We start from the raw sequence: 19,968 nt of genomic DNA, 5'->3' as shown, positions 1-19,968 counted from the left end.
AGTAGGTTCACACATTGACTATATATTCAAGAACAAAAACAACCAATGAACTATATACAGGATGGGCTAACAAATAGTCAGAAGTTTTCCTGTAGCAATAACCATCAAAACAGAATTATTTAACTTGGTAATATTTTCCTCCCAACTCTTGCCACTCTTACTCAAACAAGTTTGTTGTTTTGGGGTGTTTTTTTTTTCCTTTTAAATAATCTGAAAGAGGAAATCAAGCCTTTTTACAGCAGAGACCTCAGGTGCCAAACTAAACTCAGAACAGATATTCCCAGCTGGATCCAAGTTCCCAGAGTATAGGAGGATATAATGGAAAGTTTGGATTTGAAACTCATTTCACCCCCCCCCATCTTCCCATCTTCCATATCTTCCCCCTTTTTCTTTTTCTCTCCTACCCATAATCTCTGTCTCCCCCTCTTCCCCCCCCCCCCCACACTTTCTCCTACAGATGTTAGGACATACCTATAGGGGAAAAAAAAAAGACATAGTTTCTTTTTTCCTCTCCTCTTCTCCCTCATATCCATACCTCTGTCATTGAAACCATCAACAAAGCTTAGGGAAAGGGTGTTAAGAGTGAAATCTTGCCTAGAACAAAATGAAATACTGAATTGTCCAGTTTGAGAATTATAATCATCACCACTGACAATTATCATTATGCACAAGGAAGACACAGACTCAAGACCTAACTAAATTTTGTATCAGAGGGACAACTCTGCTGCCTGGGAGAAGGGGCAGTACAACGGAGAATGAAGTGAAAAGTAGAGGAGGCCTTTTCCAATACTTACCTTCCTGCAGTTTTATACTCTGGAGGTAGAGTGGATTCCTCAGGACATTGCATCGTCCTGGCTCATCCTCCTTGGTGAAGAGCAACAGATCAGAGTATACAAACAAAGTCACCTGAACAGGGAAAGAACCACACAGGATAAAATACAATCATCTTTTTCTCTCAGAATAGTAGATAAGCACAATCTCAGAAAGCCTATCAGTCATAAGGACTAAATCTTATCTAAACTTTGCACACTTTTGATACCTCATATAGTACTCTGAACATAGTGGGGAATTAATGGGGGTTAAATGAATTGCTAACTTCCTGAATGAATGAATGAGTGAATGAACAAATAGAATCATAATCTGACTTACCAGACTTGTTCTACCTGATTGAACAAGTAGGTCTGGTACATCATCTTCAGCATTGTTGTCTAAAGAAGTTACAAGATAATAATAAGCTAGTAGTCCACTGTTACGCTGCTCAATCCCTGGTCCTTTAATTATGAAACCAGAGGCAAGTTACAGACCTCTGATTCTTCTAATTCCTCAAAACAAGTAAACCTCCCCTAATACCAAATAGTGTTTATCAGGCCCTTTCTTCTGCTCTGATAATTATGCATGACAATGGTACCATGACCAAGGTGCTATCATCAAACACCTTTGGCATAGTGAGCGGGTCAATAGAGCCCATGTTAGAGGATCTTTCTTATCTTTTAGCCTATGCATCTAGAGCTAAGTCAGAAATTTCTCAGGGACAATTTTAACTAGCATTCATTCAAGAACATTTCTAGAAAATCAATGATATTCATCTATTACATGTGTGTAGCAACTTTTCAATCTACAACACACTTTCATATATATCATAGCATATGATTTTCAAATAACCCAGTGGGAAGAAGGCAGAAGAAATAAGATTAGCTCTGCTTTTACAGACAATGAAACTGAAGCTCAGGGAGGTCACACAGCTGTGACCCTAGGACTAGAACCCAGAATTAGTGCAGCAATCTTCCCAAATTGCCATTTCAATTATTTACAATCTGACAAAATATGTATGTTACTTAGTATCTTTTTGTATTGTTCACTTTTCAAAAATCAAGACTTATTATATCACAATTAAACTGACTCAGGAATGCATTTATCTGGTGGTTCTCAATCATTCCAAAAATGGTTAATTTCCATAATTCCCCTTTCTGAAAATCACTCTAACCTGCCACACTTGAACTTAGACTGTACATTATCTTTCTGGAAATCTCATGGCAGTCACTAGCCAAAAGAACAAAAATTCTTAAACGAAAGCATTACATATCACTGTGTAAGTCTATTTTTGCTGACTCCTTTCTACCATTCTAGCACTTGATCTAAAGTGGGATTCTTAAAAAATTGTAAAACTTATTTTCATTGTTAGCTTAAGAGATACATGAGCTAGTGGTAACATGTACATAATATTTTACAATATTTTGTGGTTTGTAGTTTGATAATGGATCTACAATTATCCTGAAAATGTTATCAGCTCTTTTTAAAAATGAGGAAAATGAGGCGTGGGGAGGTTAAGTGGCTGCCCAGAGTCACATGGATAGTCAATAGCAGATCTAGGCCTATACAACAGGACTTTTGACTCTTAGCTATTCTGTGTTATGAGGGCCCTTCTGTTTACCTTTATCATTTTCTCTAACATCCTAGTTCTCTAAAATCTAGTTCTCAATCTTTTCTGAGTCATGGTCCCCTTAGGGTGACTAGTAATGCTTATGGGGCTCCTCAGAATGATCTGTTGCCTACATTCATAATTGGAAGAAATGCTAAGTTTCAATTAGAGGCTAATCAAAGTAAAAATGTCATTTTGTTTCCCATCTAAGTTTACAGACTTGCTATGAACCTATTCACAAGTGCCTCTGGGCCTTGGACCCAAGTTTAAGTCCTCCTGATCTACAGCTCTCTTTACTACTGAATGACAAAGCTAGGAGTCAGATTCAGGTTTTCTAATCCAATATGTTTATACTTATAACACTCTACCTCTGTATGACCTAGCAGAAAAAAAAATATATGATTATAGACTTCTTAGGAATCTGTAATGCTTTAGAGGGTAGCAAGATGGAATCAGAGGAAGTGGAAAAAAAGGGAGAGAAGGGGAAGAATACCATTAGTGAAAGAGGAATATGAAAAAATAAGACAACCCACATGAATGCAAAAAAAAAAAGGATTTGGGATCAGAGGTGGGGTAGAGACAAGGGGAAAGTACTTTGTAGGCCAGAGTAGTGGGAAAAAAAATTCCTGCACAAAAAAAAAAGAAGTCACTTCAATCTTTCCCCACCCAAATCACAAATAAGCAGCTATGGGGTGGTGGGTAGTATTAAAACAAGATTTGCTAGCCAAAAGGTCCTTTAAAGGTGCAGAAGAGGATAACAAATAGGGAAAGGATAGCAGAGAGATGAAGAGAGCTTAAAGTTCGTTTATTCACTCTCCAGAGGCTCAAAATTGGAAAAGCATGGTTTTAAGAAAACTGCTAAAACAGGAATCACAGTATAGTCTAGACAGGAAGTGATTAAGGACTGAATAAAGAATTTCCCCAAAGGTCAGGTCAAAGAAAAGTTGGCAAGTCTGGAAATGGTGACAGAGGGCGAAAACATAGAAGTGGAGTTCAGACAGACCCTTAATCTCACTTTGATCTGGCTGGTCTTAGTTGGAACCCCACCAAGAGGTCATTGAGAAAAGACCCAGGAATGAACATAACAGAACCTCAATCAAGCAATCCCCAGCACCCAGATCTAAGGAAAAATAAGGAATACAATATTGCAAGGCCCCAATCTTTAAATAAATCTCAACATGGCCTCCTTTCCCAAGGATCACAATAAGATAGAATCTCTTATTTTCCCCCCATCATCCTTGCATCAAAAAAAAAAATCTGTTCATTGAAAACAACTACAGTTTTTTAAAAGAATCCTTTCAAAGGTTTGGGGATATATCCAGAACATCCCAACTTTCTCCTTGACATTCTGATACAAATCTATCATCTAGAAATTTATTTTAAGTCTTCCTGAATATGTTTTTATTTTGGACTTTTGCAACCTCTCCAAGTAATAAGTTCCATATATATCCTACTTCCTAATTTTAAGCATATACTTTTTCCCTTTAAGGTTTATGGGTGACTTATTAATTCACCAATTCTGATGATTATGATGGTTTTTTTAAAAATTATTACTATAAAATAATACTTAACAATGTAGTGAGAAGTTGACAGGAGTTCTTACCAAAGGAATTATCATAAAATAGGACATTGGTGGTATAGTTGGAAAACTACTAATATGAGAATCAGAATTCACTTCCCTTCTTTAGGTATCAGTTTGCTCCTCTGTAAAATGAGAATGTTAGATTTGATTTTTTAAGGTACTTTTCAATAACAAAAATCTTGTTTGACAGGGATAGGGGATACGGATAGGCACCACCATCCTTCCACTCCCCCAGGCTCACCACTTTCATCCTTGACTCTCAAACCTACAAATTCAATTCACTGCCAAATCTTGTTGTTTCTACTTATAGAACATCTTTTATATAAATATTCTTTTCTCTTTTGACACTCTCATTGTTCTGGTGCAGGCCCTCTTCATCTCAAGCCTGGAATATGCCAACAGCCTACAGCAGATAGAGGGATCTGCCTATCTCTAGTCTCTCCTCTCTCTCTAGGCCATTTATTCAGCTGCTCAAGTGACTTTCCTAAAGCACAGTGTCCCTCTCCCTCATCAGGGAGGTCCACTAGCTTGATATCACTTCTAAGAGTAAAGAACAACTCTTCTGTTTAATAGCTAAAACACTTCCTAACTTCTCAGTCTTCAGCTTCATTCCCCTACTCCCACAGGTCACTGCATCTCATCTGCCCATCTCTATATCTCTGCACTGGCTGTGCTGGCACAGGACCAGGATACTCTCCTTCCTTGCCTTGGCCTCTTACTGAGAAGTAACATAGCCAGTTAGCTATGGTCAGGGGTGGGAATTATACACAACTTATACATTCAAATGAATGCTGTCCTTCAAAGTAGTCACCTTGGGGGTTGGAGAGAAGATAGTGTCATTTTTTCACCACATGTTTCTGTATTCTTGGACACTGTAAGTCTGTCACACCTCATTTTTAAAACTAAGATAATACTGATTGCTTGTCATCTTGAAGACAGTGAGGAGAAAGGGAGAAAAATTTTGAATTCAAAATCTTATGCAAAATTAATGCTGAAAACTATCTACAAATATATTTGGAAAAAATAAAATAAAATAAAAAATAGAATAAAAAAACTAAGATAATATACTCTGGTCTGATCCTATATCATTCACTAATGTCAGCTCCAAAAAAATAATAAACCATAGAATATTAATAGAGGTTGTGAATACCTTAGGGATTATCTAGTTCATTGACCAGTTTTATCTAGCCCATTTTAAAATGAAGAAACTGAAACATAAAGACCAGGTGCTTTGAGTTATGGCTATTTACAAAAATCAATTCCATATTCAAAGGTTTTCTTTTATTGAAGTTATTCAAAACAGTGTTTTACAGACCATAAAGGTCATTCCTAAAGAGGAATGCCCAAAATGTTTTGATGAAATTCATCATTGGGATAAATATTTATCCTTCCAAAGTGGCTAGTATGGGGAGAACAGCACTCACTTTGATGAATTAGCTCCTAGTTTTTCCTTAATCCATTTCTATATGAATGACACCAAAAGAAATGGTACAAATAGGTTCTCTCCACAAAAGAAAATATGGTTAAAATTCATCTCTAATTTCAGGGGTGAAAATCTAGTTAGTTCAGCAACCAAGTCAAGCTCAGAATTAAATCCAAGATGTCATGAGTCCATAGTGGTTCAAAGGGATAAGATTTCTGGGTTCCCTGGGAAGTAGCCACAAAACCTGTGGCTCTCAGAAAGGCTCTGTTTTAGTAGCTAAGATCAAGTCAGACATTTGAGGCTGAAATGGACCAAGCCCCCTGGAAATGGGACTGAGGATGAAATGCATCACTTGTCCAAAAGCATTCCAAGGATTTCCTTTTTAGAGAGCTATCACTTATTGTGCAAGCTGGAAGTGAGCCTGAAAATCATGTGAAACAAGTAGAAATAACTGAAGCTCCAGAGAGTGAGAGGGACAGAGTGTTATGGATCTTAATGTGACAGAACTGCAGTTCAATACGAGTCAGAGCCTATGAATACAGAGAAGATTTTAAACTTGTGCTAATGTGGACAGGAGGTGCCTAGATAACTAAAATCTTCTGATAAGTTAAAAATTTCATTTCAATCAGTCAATAACTTCAATTTCTCCCTCCTCCCAAACCTCTCAACAGAACTGGACTCAGTTTTTCCTCTTTTCTGTCTCTGAAAGTATAAAAGAGTTACAAAATGTCCCCAAGTTTAGCAGAGGTGAAGTCAAGTGCCTCAATAATTTATAAGAGTAACTGAGAATTCTCTTCAGTATCTTACCTTAGAAGTTTTGTTTCTCCCCTCATAAAGCAGAAGTTCCTCAGCCAACAACAGAGTCCGAGCTGTGTTACAGAGATCTAGGGGCTGAAAACAAAACAAAACATGAAATCACAGTTTAGCGGGAAGCCCAGGGTCAGAACTGATACTAGTGATGCCTGAGGAAGACAGGAGCAAGACAAGCTGAACCAGCTGGTAGAGAAGATCTTGACTGTTTGACTAGAACAGAAAAGGGGAGAAACCTCTTACTTGCAATCAACACTGACGAGGCCCCACAATTTCAACAAAAAAAAAACTGTCCTTGTTTGAAATTGCTGCAGTTGACACCACTTCAACCTAACAGAGAGCTAAGAACCAACTGTGATAAAGCTACTTTCTCTGAGCAGGAAGCAAAACCACCATCTAGCCCCTTTCTACCTTACCTCCATACCCTGCTTGCTTCTTTGTGCCTGAGAGAGATGCCATACACACATCCCTAACCTTTTCCCCTCATACAGTCAGAATGAAGACCTCTGGGAGTCAGATTAGCTCCTTCCATAGATGTATGTAATCCCTATTGTATTCTATTATCCTCACAGACCCAGATCACAAATCAACAGAATCATACTCCACTAGCTACTGGCTTTGATCCAGAATATGTTCAAAGCCTTCCAAGTCCTTTATTGCCCTCACCATCCTTTCTTCATCAAACTGAGTATTCTCAGCCCCCAGTTCTCTGGGTCAATGCATTTCAGACCATTTTCCTCTCCATATCTCCTTCAAAGTTTCTCCTTCTATCCAGTCTAAATGGAGTTGTTCAAAACGGACAATATCATATAGCAATATTTACTGAGGTGGATAGGTGATTGTTACCACTGGGAGATATTCTTCAAGTTTAATCCTAACACATTTATACCTTCAGTTAATGCTGAAATAGACAGACAGAAATGAAAAAAATAAGAGCACACAGACATATATACATATATTCTGGGTTGACAAAAGTTCCATGGATAGACTATATACCAACAAAATATATCTGTTTTCTAAGGTGTATTGGTTAGTATTGGCTCCAAAACAGAAAACTAATGGACCTAGAGCAATCTCAGTCAGAGGCAAGGGAAAAGTAACACAACCTAAGAAAATTCTAAAGAAAATGGCTAGACCCCACGTAGGGCAAATTTTCAATCATATGTGTGGGGTAGCCAGGGAATTCATACCAAAAGAGAAGGAATCACAGGGAAGGAATTGCATTATGAACATCTCAAGGTTTCTACTAAGTAATTTCTAAAAAACAAACTATTAGTGTTCATTATGGAAGTCAAGAGGAATGAGTATTTTGAACATTTACAATGAAAAACTTATGAAAGGACTGGTTTTCAAACAAACATGAAATCACTTCCTGTTTGTCAGTTTCTGGTTAAATACAATTATTGGACAAAACTAAAAAATCCCAAAAGAAAAAGAGCAGGGGCCAGTGACCACCTGCAGTCTCTGCTGCAGCTGAGACTGCTGAAAGGCTTGAGATCAAAAGTCCTAAGTTATAGTGAACTGAACTGATTAGGTATCTGCTCTCAGTCTGGCAGAATGGTGAACTCTCTGGAGCAGGGACCACCAACTGGTCCAGGTCAGAAAGCAAGCAGGATAAAGTTCCCACACTGATCAACAATGGGATTCAACCCATCAGTAGAAAATGCATTCCAGCCTAGTTGAGATAGGAATATCTAACCTAAAAAAAAAAAAAAAAAGACAGAGACAGTAACAGACAAAAGTAGGTATTATAGGAATTATCCTCTCTTAGACTCCCCTTAGTGACTCAAAGTCCTACTTTCCCTGCCTAATACCTCTTGCCTCTGTTACCACATCCAAAAATATGAGTACTTAAAATCTGATGGGGGCACTCAGTCCAGTGTAGAATCTTCACTCATTAGATATTATAGCTTTAAACCATGATTTCATTCTTCATTCTTTTCAAAATGAAATTCTCAGGGACAGTCCAAACTAAGTACCAAGGAAGACCACCACATCAGTCCACCTGGAGCCACCATCTCACCTGCACAAAAACAGGAAATACCAAGACTTTGGGAGCCAGTGTCACATATGTTCCATAGCTTGAGTGTGGACTTTGAGGCTTCATGATGGTACAGTTCTGGTAGTTACCATAGCCTTTCACATTCTGAACTGTCTTCATCAGTCTGGATTTCTTCCCCAGGCCTGTGTGGGATTTCCCTTTGCTAGTGTTTCCTGTATCTAAAAGAACAAAGAAAGAAGGAATGAGAAAGACCTGAAATCTAAGATTCTATACACAAATTCACAAAGTATGGATAAAGTGAACTAGAAATCAAAATACAAGGCAAATTTGATTCCACAGGCCTAAGATCTGGTAGCATGAGAACCATTAGTGGAATATGACTAGAAAAATGATATGTTTTATTCAAAAGGGAACTGATAGATGAAGGTAGGGGAGTGGATGAGTTTTGCATGTTAAGAAAATAGATTTGTGAGAAGTTGTGGTATCTGACTGTAAAAGTATATTGCTGAGCTATAAGAAATGATGAATACACTAATTTCAGAAAAACCTGAAAAGACTTACATGAATTGATACAAAGTGAATTAAGCAGAATCAGGAGAACATTATACACAGTAACAGCAATACTGCATGAAGATTAACTATGAAGGACTTAAGTTATTCTCAGCAATACAATGACCCAGGACAATTCCAAAGGATTTATGATGAAAAATGCTATCCACCTCCAGAGAGAGAATTGATAGACTCTGAATACAGTTAGAAGCATACTATTTTTCATTTTCTGTACTTTTTCATATTTTTAAATTTTTCCTTTGTGTCTATGTCCTCTTTTACAACATGATTAAAATGGTATTGTGTTTTGCATGACAGAAAGTGGTAAGCAATTCAATATAGGTTATACATCTCACACAGAGAGGAGCTAAGGGGAGGAAAGCAAAAATTTGGAAAAGTCGAACCACCAAGAACTACCCTTTGACCACTGTCTCACTTTAGACCTTAATGGGATCAGTCCAGGACACTGAATACAGTGCTTCCCAAACCACCAGATCTACTTCTAGCTCATATTCCACAGTCATTTTTATTTTATTTTATTTTTTATACATTAAAAATTTTTTTCAACATTCATCTACATGAATATGTATATTTTAAGTTATATAATTTGCTACCCCCCTCCCCTAAGAGGTGAAGAGTTTAATGAATATTGTAAATACACATTTATGTATATATTTTCTATATGAGAAATTAGGATTAAGAAAAAAAGAAAACCATGAGCTGTAGTATTCATTCAGATTTTTGTAGGTTTTTTGTTTTGTTTTTTCTTCCTCCATATGTGTATAGAATTGGCCATAGCAGGTCTCCTAGGGTTGTCTAGCTCTCTGAACTTCTGAGAGGAGCTGCATCCATCAAGATAAATTCAGCTCTCTTTCCTCAGCATCAGTTCCTGCAAATCATTCCATACTTCTCTGCAGTGCAACCATTCATGGTTTCTTAAAGAACAATAGTACTCTATAATATTCAAATACCATTAACTTGTTCAACCACTCCCCAATTGAGGGGTATTCCCTTCAATTTCCAATTCTTTGCCAGTACAAAAAGAGCTGCTATGAATATTCTGAAACATGTGGGACTTTTCCCATTTTTTATTATTTCTTTTGAATATAGGCCTAGTATTGGTATTGCTGGGCCAAAAGGCATGATTATTGCGCTTTGAGCATAGCTCTATATTGTTCTTTAGAAACAATTGGCTCATTTCACAAGTCCACCAACAAAGAATGTCCCAATTCTCCCATACCTCTCCAATACTGTCCACTTTCCCTTTTTGTCAATCTGTTCATGTGAGGTGATACACCATAGTTGTTTTAATTTGCATTTCTCTCATAGTAATGCTTTGAAGCTTTTTTTATATGATTTTATATAGATAGATAGATAGATAGATAGATAGATAGATAGATAGATATAGAGAGAGAGCTTTAGTTTATTTGAAAACTGCCTGTTCATATCCTTTGACCATTTATCAACTGGAGAATGACTTGTAACCTACTATATTATAATTTAATGCAATCTCTGTGTTAGAAATGACACTTCTATCAGAATCTCTAGCTGTGAAAATCATTTCCAGCTTTCATGTTTTCCTTCTAATCTTAGCAACATAGGTTTTATTAGTGCAAAAACTTTTTAATATAGACAAAATCATCCATTTTTCAATTTATAATGTCCTCCATTTCTTGTTTCAACATAAATTTCTCCTTTCTATCTAGATCTATTAATTGGTCTATGGTATTGCCCTTTAATGTCAGAATCCTCTACCCATTTTGACCTTATTTTGGTACAGGGTGTGAGATGTGGGTCTATGCCTAGTAATCTGCCATACTATTTTCCAGTTTTCCCCACAATTTTTGTCAAATAGTTCTTATCCCAGAAACAACTGTCTTTGGGTTTGTCATTTACTACCATTTCTTTTGAACCTATCCTAATCCACTGATTCATTTACTCTATTTCTTAATCAGTACCAGGTAGTTTGGATGACTGCCACTTTATAGTCCAGTTTTAGATCTGGTAGAGCTAGGTCTCCTTTCTTTACATTTTTTTTTATCATTTCCTTTGATATTCTTGACTTTTTGTTGCTCCAAATCAATTTGGTCACTATTTTTTCTTGCTCCGTAAAATAGCTATTCAGTAGTTTGATTGGTATGGTACTGAATAAGCGATTTAATTTGGTTGAATTGTAATTTTTATTATATTAGCTTGATCTAACCATGAGCAATTTTTCCAGTGTTTGAATCTGATTTTATTTGTGAGAAATGCGTTTTGTAATTGTGTTCATACAATTTCTGGGTTCATCTTGGAAGGTAGATACCCAAGAATTTAATATTGTCTGCAGTTACTTTAAATGGACTTCCTTTTTGAATCTCTTGCTCTTGGGCTCTCTTGTTTATATATAGAAATACTGATGATTTCTGTGGGTTTGTTTTATATCCTGCTAAATTTGTGGTTTAAAGTAGTTTGTTGATGATTTTCACACTATCATATCATCCACAAAGAGTGAAAGCTTTGCTCCCTTATTGCTGATCCTAATTCCTTCAATTTCTTTTTCTTCTCTTATTGCTAAAACTAACATTTATAATGCTATATTGAATAATAGTGGTGATAATAGAGATCCTTTTTTCATCCCTGATCTTATTGAAAATGCTCCTAGTTTATCCCTATTACATATATTGTTGATGGTTTTAGATACTGCTTATTATTTTAAGAAAACTTCATTTATTCTAATACTCTCTAGTGTTTTTAATAGGAATAGATGCTACATTTTGTCAATGGCTTTCAAGATTTATTGAGATAATCATGATTTCTGTTGATTTTGTTACTGATATGTTCAATTATGTCAAGTATTTTCCTAATATTTAACCATCCCTGCCTACCTGGTATAAATTCTACCTGTATTATCCTGGTAATAGCTTGCTGTAATTGCTTTGCTAAAATTTTATTTAAGATTTTTGCATCAATGTTCATAAGTGAGAGTAGTCTATAATTTTGTCTGCTTTGGTTCATCCTGGTTTAGATATTGGCACCATATTGGTGCATTAAAAGGAATTTGGCAGAACTCCTATTTTTTAAAATAGTTTATGTACAATTGGAATTAATTGTCCCTTAAATCTTTGGTAGAATTCACCTGTAAATCCATCTGGACCTGGAAACTTTTTCTTAGGGAGTTAACTGAAGATTCCCTCAATTTCTTTTTCTGAAATGGGGTTATATAAGTATTTTATTTCCTCTTCTATTAATCTGGGCAGTTTATATTTTTGTAAATATTCACCCCTTTTACTCAGGTTATCAAATTTATTGGCATATAGTTAGGCAAAATACCTCCAAATTATCTCTATAATTCCTCCTCACTGGTGGTGAGTTCTTTTTATTTTTGATAGCGGTAATTTCGTTCTTCTTTCTTTTTTTTAATCAAATTAACCAAAAGTTTATCTATTTTACTGGTTTTTTCATAAAATCAACTCTTAGTTTCATTTATTTGTTCAATGGTTTTCTTGCTTTCAATTTTATTAATCTCTCCCTTCATTTTCAGAATTTCAAATTTGGCATTTTCAAATTTGTGATCTTCAATTTATTCTTTAACTTTTTTTAGTTGCATAGCCAATTCATTGATCTCTTCTTTCTCTATTTTATTCATATATATAGCATTTAGAGATATAAAGTTTCCCTAAAAATGGCTTTGGCTGCATCCCATAAATTTTGGTATGAAGTCTCATTATTATCATTTTCTTGGATGAAATGATTATTTCTATAATTTGTTGTTTGATCCACTCTTTCTTTAAAATTAAGTTATTTAGTTTCTAATTAATTTTTGATTTATCTTTCCATGGCCCTTTATTATATGTATTTTTATTACATCATGAGCTGAAAAGAATGTACTTTTATTTCTGCCATTCTGTATTTGATTCTAAGTTTTTAAGCCCTAGTACATGGTCAATTTCAGTATAGGTGTCATGTAGTGCAGAGAAAAAGCTATTTTCTTTTCTATCTCCATTAAATTTTCTCCAGAAATCTATCATATCTAAGTTTTCTAAGATTTTATTCACCTGATTAACTTCCTTCTTGTTTATTTTGTGATTAGATTTATCTAGTTCTGAGAGAGGAAGGTTGTGGTCCCCCCATTATTAAAATTTTACTGTCTATATCTCCTTGTAATTCATTCAGCTTCTCTAAGAATCTGAATACTATACCACAAGGAGCATACATATTTAATAATGCTATTAACTTCATTGCCTATAGTGCCTTTGAAGAAGATGCAGCTTATTTCCTTATCACTTTTAATGAGATCTATTTTTGCTTTTTACTTTATCTGAGGATCAGGATCACTACTCCTGATTTTTTTATTTCAATTGAAGCATAATATATTTTGCTCCAGTCTTTTACCTTTACCCTGTGTGTATCTCTCAAATTTGTTTCTTGTAAACAGTATATTGTAGGATTCTGGTTTTCATTCCATTCTATCTGCTTCATTTTATAGGAGAGTTCACCCCATTCACATTTACAGTTAAGATTACCAATTCTGTTTTCCCCTCCATGCTATCTTTCCCCATTTACACTTTTCTCTTTCCTTTCATTTCTCCTCCAACATTTTACTCTTTTCCCTTTAACTTTTCTTTTAAATTTTAACTTTCAGTTTATTTTTCACTTCTACCTTTGCTTTTCCTTTTATCAGTCCCTTCTACCCTTTTCTTTCCCTTCCCCCTCCACTTCCATGTAGAGTAGGACAGATTTTTAAACCCATTTGGGAATGTATCTTATTCCCTCTCTGGGTCAAATCTATTGAATAGGATTTACTCAGTGTTCACACACTCCCTTCTTTCCCTCTACTATAATAGGTCTTTGTGCCTCTTAATCTGGGATTATTCAATTCATTAATGCCTAGTCTTCTTCTTTTTTTTTTATAATTTTAACCATCTAGCACTTACATCCCTTTTATCAAATTATACTCCCTTTATCTGACCTGATAGAAGTACTATCAATCAAAGTACCATCAAAGATTGATTGACTGATTAGTAGTCATCCTCCATTCTTCTCTCATTAGAAATATACTCCTCAAGAGTCATGAATTACATCAAATTATAATCACATTATACCTTACCCCATTTTTTTTAGGTTTTTGCAAGGCAAATGGAGTTAAGTGGCTTGCCCAAGGCCATACATCTAGGTAATTATTAAGTATCTGAGGTCGGATTTGAACTCAGGTACTCCTGACTCCAGGACTGGTGCTCTATCCACTGTGCCACCTAGTCACCCCTCTTACCCCATTTTCAAGCACATTTGGACACACAACCCTCAAGAGCCAAAGCATCCTGCAAAGCCAAATCATTTCATGAACCATTTGTACCTCCCCCCACAAGCATACCCTCTCTCACATCCCCACTTTTAGTTCTCCATCCATGGTACTTAAACCCTGGTTAACTAAAGTATGGATTAGGATAAAAATCACTTCCTAATTTCTTTAAGTCCAACCTTTCTAAGTTGGTTCACCATCCTCTGTCTCTATGGTACTACAAACTTCTAAGTATCCAGTAAAGTAAAATCATTTCTGATTTAATTAACCATAGAGTCTCTTAAATTCTGGACACTGAAGATCTCTCTTAAGAACTTTACAATTGATTTAAAGTATGGGAGATACTGGCTCAGGACTGCCCAGCATAGAATGCTTTCATCAGAGAAAGTATTGAGCTCTATGAGCAAGACAGAATTAATGTAGGTCAAAGAAAATGTGTAAACAACAGCTTTTCACCTGAACTATTTATCTCAAACATAGTGATATCATTTTGGTCTTCTTCAATAGGAGGACAAAAATCAACCATACCAATATCCTCTAAATTCAGTCTCTTCAACTACATTCAACTCTTTATCCTAAAAGAAATACAATTCTCAAGAGTTACAAGTGTTGTCTTCACTTGTAGGGTTGCATAATGTTCTTGACTAGCATGTGTTTTGGTATTTTCCCCTTTCCATTTACCTTTTTATGCATCTCTTATCTGTTCACTTCTGGTTTTTTGGTCAGGAAATTTTGGAAGTCCTCTATTTTGTTGAACATCTTTCCCCTTCAGAATGTGCTGAATTTTGCACAGCAGTAAATTCTTAGTCATAATCCAAGGTTCTTTGCCCTCCAAAATATGATATTCCAAGTCCTCTGGTCCTTCAATGTTGAAGCTGATAAGTCCTAGGTAAGTCTAATTGTGTTTCCTTTGTATTTAAATTGCTTCTTTTATGCTGTTTGCAATATTTTCTCATTTATTTAAGAATCCTGGAATTTGGCTATGATAGTCCTTGAGTATTTATATCCTGGGATCTCTTTCTGGAGGAGTTCTATGTATTCGTTCAAAGGTTATTTTGTTTTCTTGATATAGCAGATTAGGAAGATTTTCCCTAGTAATTTCCTCAAAGATAATTTTCCAGCCTCTTTTTTTGATCTAAGTTTTCTGATAGACCAATAATTCATAAATTACCTCTCCTGGGTCTATTTTCTAGGTCATTTGCTTTTCCTAAAAGATATTTACATTTTCTTCAATTTTTTTAGCCTTTTTACTTTATTTGATGTAATCTTGCTGTCCATAGATTCATTGGTTTCTATTTGTCCAATTCTACTTTTTAGGGTTTTGTTTTCTTCGGTTAGCTTTTGTGTTTCCTTTTCCAGTTGGTTAATTTTACTTTTTTTGTTGAATTACATTCCCTTTCCATTTGGTTGATTTGAGTTTTAAATGAGTCACATTTCTTTTCCAGTTGGTCAATTTGAATTTTGGCTATGTTGTTTTCCTTTTACAGTTGGTTGATTTTATTTTTTGAAGAGTTACATTCTTTTTCCAGTTGGTTATTTTTACTTGATTTCTTTGGTCAGTTTTTCATAATTTTCCTGCAAGGACCTCATTTTGTTACTTTTTTTCCTTCCTCTCTTCTTTGGTTTTTAAATTCTTTTTAAAATTCTATCAGGTTTTGGGTTTGAGTCCAATTTATAGACTCCTTTTGAGACTTTGCACGTAGGTAATTTTTCACTGCTTTTTCTACTGAGGTGGTATTTTATCATCTTTATCTGAGAGCATGTAGCTTTCTACAGTTAGCACTTTCTTAGGGGGTTTTTTGTTCATTTTGATTGAGCTCTATTCCTTGAGTTTAGGGAAACTTTTTGTTATGGGGCTGGGGTCTAATCCCTGACTTGTTGGCCAGTATGTTGCCTATGCAGTCCAGAAATTGCCTTTACAGAGATTTGTTCTCTCCTTTATGTCCAGCCTCTGCTTATGTAGTGGTTTGTTCCTAACCCAGGCCTATGTTTTGCCCCAGTGTTGCCCAGGTTCAGACTTTTGTTTGGGATTAGGACCCTCCCTGCTGACTTGCTATCTAGCTGTAAGGATCTATGCTTTAATCAAACTGTCGGGACCTGAACTACACTGTGGCTAAAAGCCTCCTGCTGACTTTCCTGCTCTCCCACCTAGCTGAGTTTTACTTCCCTTTTCCCCCCAAAGAGACAGACTTCCAAAGATCCTTCATGATGTATACAGTTGAAAACTTATTTCAATCATTTTTTGGTGGGATATGTAGCTTTAATATTCATGGAAAGGCTTTATTTAGCATTGTGTAGAGAAAAGCTCTGGGAGCATGCTAACTTCATGCCACCATCTTGGCTCCACCCGAGAAGTCCATCCACAGTCATAATTAAGGAGAGAAATCATTTAGAAGAGGAGGTCCATCTCTTCATCATCACCAACTAACCATCTACCACCAATAGGAAGATGGCCACAAGAGTACTGGGAATGGCAGTACAGTACCAACCCCCACCATCTCTAATCACCACTTCTGTTTCTATCCCAGTCCTCATAGCCATCATCCATGGGGATAAAGAGATTCAGCCATCCCCACTAAATGCCAACCAACTACCACACACGGCAGGTAAATCAACCTATATGGAGCATCAAGGCAACCTTAGGGATACCAGGAGGCAGCATATGCCGGGCAAGTCAAACCATACTGTCATCTTGACTACCATCCTTCTGCAGACAGACCCAGAATTCAAAAGCTCTGGAAAAAAGTGACATTAAATAATGACATAAACAAGAGACCCTGTTGTCTGCTTTGCTGCTGCATTCTAAAGACCATGGAAATTTCCATGTGACTTACAGCTGAAACTCTCCCTGTGTGTTGTCTCCTCCATTAGATTGTGAATTCCTTGAGAACAGGAACTGTCTTACTTTTCTATTTGTATGCTGAACACTTATCATAGTGCTTTGGACATAATAAGTACTTTAAAAATGCTGGATATCATTGACTATTGTGACTATGAGATAAACTCAGTTTGTTCCTGGATACTACATCTAAAGTGAATCCTCATAGGGTGAAGTTCTGACTATGTATTGTTATCTTCATCTGTTCATCTATCTGTGAAGACCACTAAATAAGTAGATCAATGTGGCAAGTGAAGTACTGTAGTAACGCAACTCAATAGAAAGTTAGGTCATATAAATATGGCAAGATGGTACAAAAAGGTTTCTCTGTGGTCATTTCTGCAGGCCTTTTAGAAGCTGCTAGCCAGTCATTTAACAATATGAACAGAAATCATACATTGTGCCTAAGATCTTAGACTCATATTACTGCTTTTCTCTACCCCTATCAGAAGTCCCACAGTACCTGCTGATTGGCTAAGAAACACATAAATTAAGCCCTCACAATTTAGGTCTGTACCAGAATTGTCATCTTATCATCTGAAAGGGAAAAAAAATCTGACTGTAAAACATAAGGTTCTGAGGTTGCTTCTTTTACCACCCCACCCCCATATTTCACAGAGGGAGGAAAAGTTGTTTGGCTAAGAACACAATTGGCTTCCCACCAGAACTGACCAGCAATTATGATAGGTGTGACTGGGCAAAATAGTAAAACCATTAATAAAAATCAATTTTAAAAACCACATCCTACATTCAGTAAAGAGCTATGAAAAAATAGAGTAAATGTTATCAATGAGAAGAAAGAGTTGAAGGACAATTCTTAATTAAGAGTCTATCTTTTCTGTCCTTCTCCCCCAGCAAAGCTCACTCTTAGATATGCCATCGCCCTCAACAGAGTTCTACCCTCCAGAAGGCTTCTGGAGAGAGTGTTAGCAACCCAGTGTTTCTGACTTCATTCTCCCCCACCCCAAGTGAAATAAATTCCCCCATGCAGATGTACTAGCCAGAATCATGGATCCTAACACTGCACTTTAAAGGACCACTGAGATCATCTAGTTCAACTACTTCATTTTGAAGAGAAAACTGAAGCCCAAAAAGAAGTGACTTGGTCAGTCATAAACAATAGGAGAGGCAAGACTAGAACCTGGACCTTGTGATTCTCAGTCCAGAGCTGTTTATATTATATTAATGTACACATTAGAAAAAGGATTAAGGAAAAGTATTTGGAGGCAGTCAATCCTTGGCCATGAAATCATACTGTACCTATCTCATCTTCTCACAAAGTCAGATCCTAGAAGGAGTCTGTTTTAAACTGAAATAATATATTCCAAAGAATCCAAAACCATTGACCAAGATCCAAAGAGAAACCAATGATACACTTGTTGGAAAGAAAAAAGGGCAACTCTATCAACACTCCAAAAGCTACATATGGTCTCAAAAATGGACTTCTCTGCTGCATCTGACCCTGTTGTCTACCAGTACTCTTCCGTTCTCTGTTCTTTTATCAACTTCCTTTAGTGGTTCAGCTTTTACCTTTATACACACACACACACACACACACACACACAATTCTCAAATTACATACCCATACATATATTTTACAATCCACAACTGAACATCCCAGAACCATCTGAAACTCATTTCCAAAATCTAATTCATTAGTTTTTTTCCAAAACCATCTTCCTACTTGCCTATTTCTGTTGAGAATACCACCATCTGTCCAGTTCCCATCTTCAAGTTAGTGTCAACTGTACAGGCATCTATAGAAGTACAGTGATAAAGAATTGAAATCAAGAAAACCTGAATTCATATCTGGCCTAAGATATTTACTAGCTATGTGACCCTGAACAACTCACTTAACTTCTGCCTGCCTCAGTTTCCCCATCTGTAAAAGAGGGATATTGCAAAAGTCAAAAACAAACAAAAACACAAATTGAATCAAAATATTCATTGAATCATAGTTGAATGAATAAAAAAGGTTTTCAAGGTAATTTCAATCCCCTGATATCCTTTTCTCTGTCACCAGCTAAATGGAGAAAACTTGAGAAATCATGTAAGTCAATCCCCCACCTTGGGAAGGATAAATATTCTCATTCTCACTTTTCATATGAAATGCCTAAGTCCAAAGAGGCTGAATAATTTGATTAATATCACCCAGTGAATAAAGAGTTCAAGTTGTGGAGAAGAGAAAGGAGGCTAGCATCCATTTATCCCATAGAAAAGTATCATTCTTAAGTCTTGGCATACAACTAAACTAAGAGTAACATGCATAATTATTGGTTTGAAGTTCAGTTTTATCTGGATCTGTGTGTGTGTGTGTGTGTATGTTTTTGAACAGCAACACTTTTCAACTACAGCTATCCAGCCTTTGCTCATTCGCCTCCTATATGTTTTCTTTTCAATGTAGAAATCTCTTCCTCTTCCCAAAGCCCAGATTACAAAAAGGCTTTCTTTCCTGCCACCTGCTCCATTGGCCATGCACAATAATTACATTTCTCTCCTGATGCTTCCGAGTCTGACCTTGGCAGCATTAGTAAATCAATTGTTGAGAGCCTAAAACCAGGCATTTTCATGTCAACCGACAATACTAAGGGTGTGCTGCTGGTCTTCTCCTTCCCCTGCCCAGGAAACATGACCAAACAGCATGTTGTCCATGTGCCATAGAACAATTTGAGACTGTTCATTCCAAAGAATCTCTCAACCACTGTATCCTAAATTAGCATTCATAAGAATGTAGTATGACCCAAATAGAAGATGGTCATGCTTTCAGGAGCCTATTTAGCATTTTAAACCTCACAATGGAATTCTTGGGTCCACTTTCAAATTCTATGCCTCAGTTTCCACAATCTCTAAAATGGAAGAGAGCAAAACTTTCCCTCTTCAGGGTTCTGTATTATTATCATGATCAAATCTATCAAATACCCTAAAGCTGCTCATTTAGATAACAGGTATAAGACTGATCTCTCAGCTACAAGGTCTTCTTAAAGGAACTAATTATAAATTTAGAGTTGAAAGAAGCCCCAGAGA

General features: G+C 36.2%; 1 protein-coding gene across 5 annotated transcripts in view; it reads right to left on the bottom strand.

Annotated features, from left to right (window-relative positions):
• Positions 1-19,968, bottom strand: part of RGS3 (regulator of G protein signaling 3) — a 183,041-nt gene that overhangs the window by 109,370 nt on the left and 53,703 nt on the right. For all 5 annotated transcript variants that reach the window (XM_074211137.1, XM_074211134.1, XM_074211136.1 and 2 more), the window contains 3 exons: positions 8,258-8,454; positions 6,232-6,315; positions 795-906 (listed from right to left, as the gene is read on the bottom strand). In XM_074211137.1, coding sequence (XP_074067238.1) covers positions 795-906; positions 6,232-6,315; positions 8,258-8,454 — 393 coding nt within the window. The remainder of the gene's footprint in view (positions 1-794; positions 907-6,231; positions 6,316-8,257; positions 8,455-19,968) is intronic.

This window comes from Macrotis lagotis, chromosome 1 (assembly GCF_037893015.1).
Source record: "Macrotis lagotis isolate mMagLag1 chromosome 1, bilby.v1.9.chrom.fasta, whole genome shotgun sequence".
Taxonomy (NCBI): domain Eukaryota; kingdom Metazoa; phylum Chordata; class Mammalia; order Peramelemorphia; family Peramelidae; genus Macrotis; species Macrotis lagotis.
Note: the sequence above shows the minus strand (reverse complement) of the source record. Positions and strands in the feature narration are given on the sequence as shown.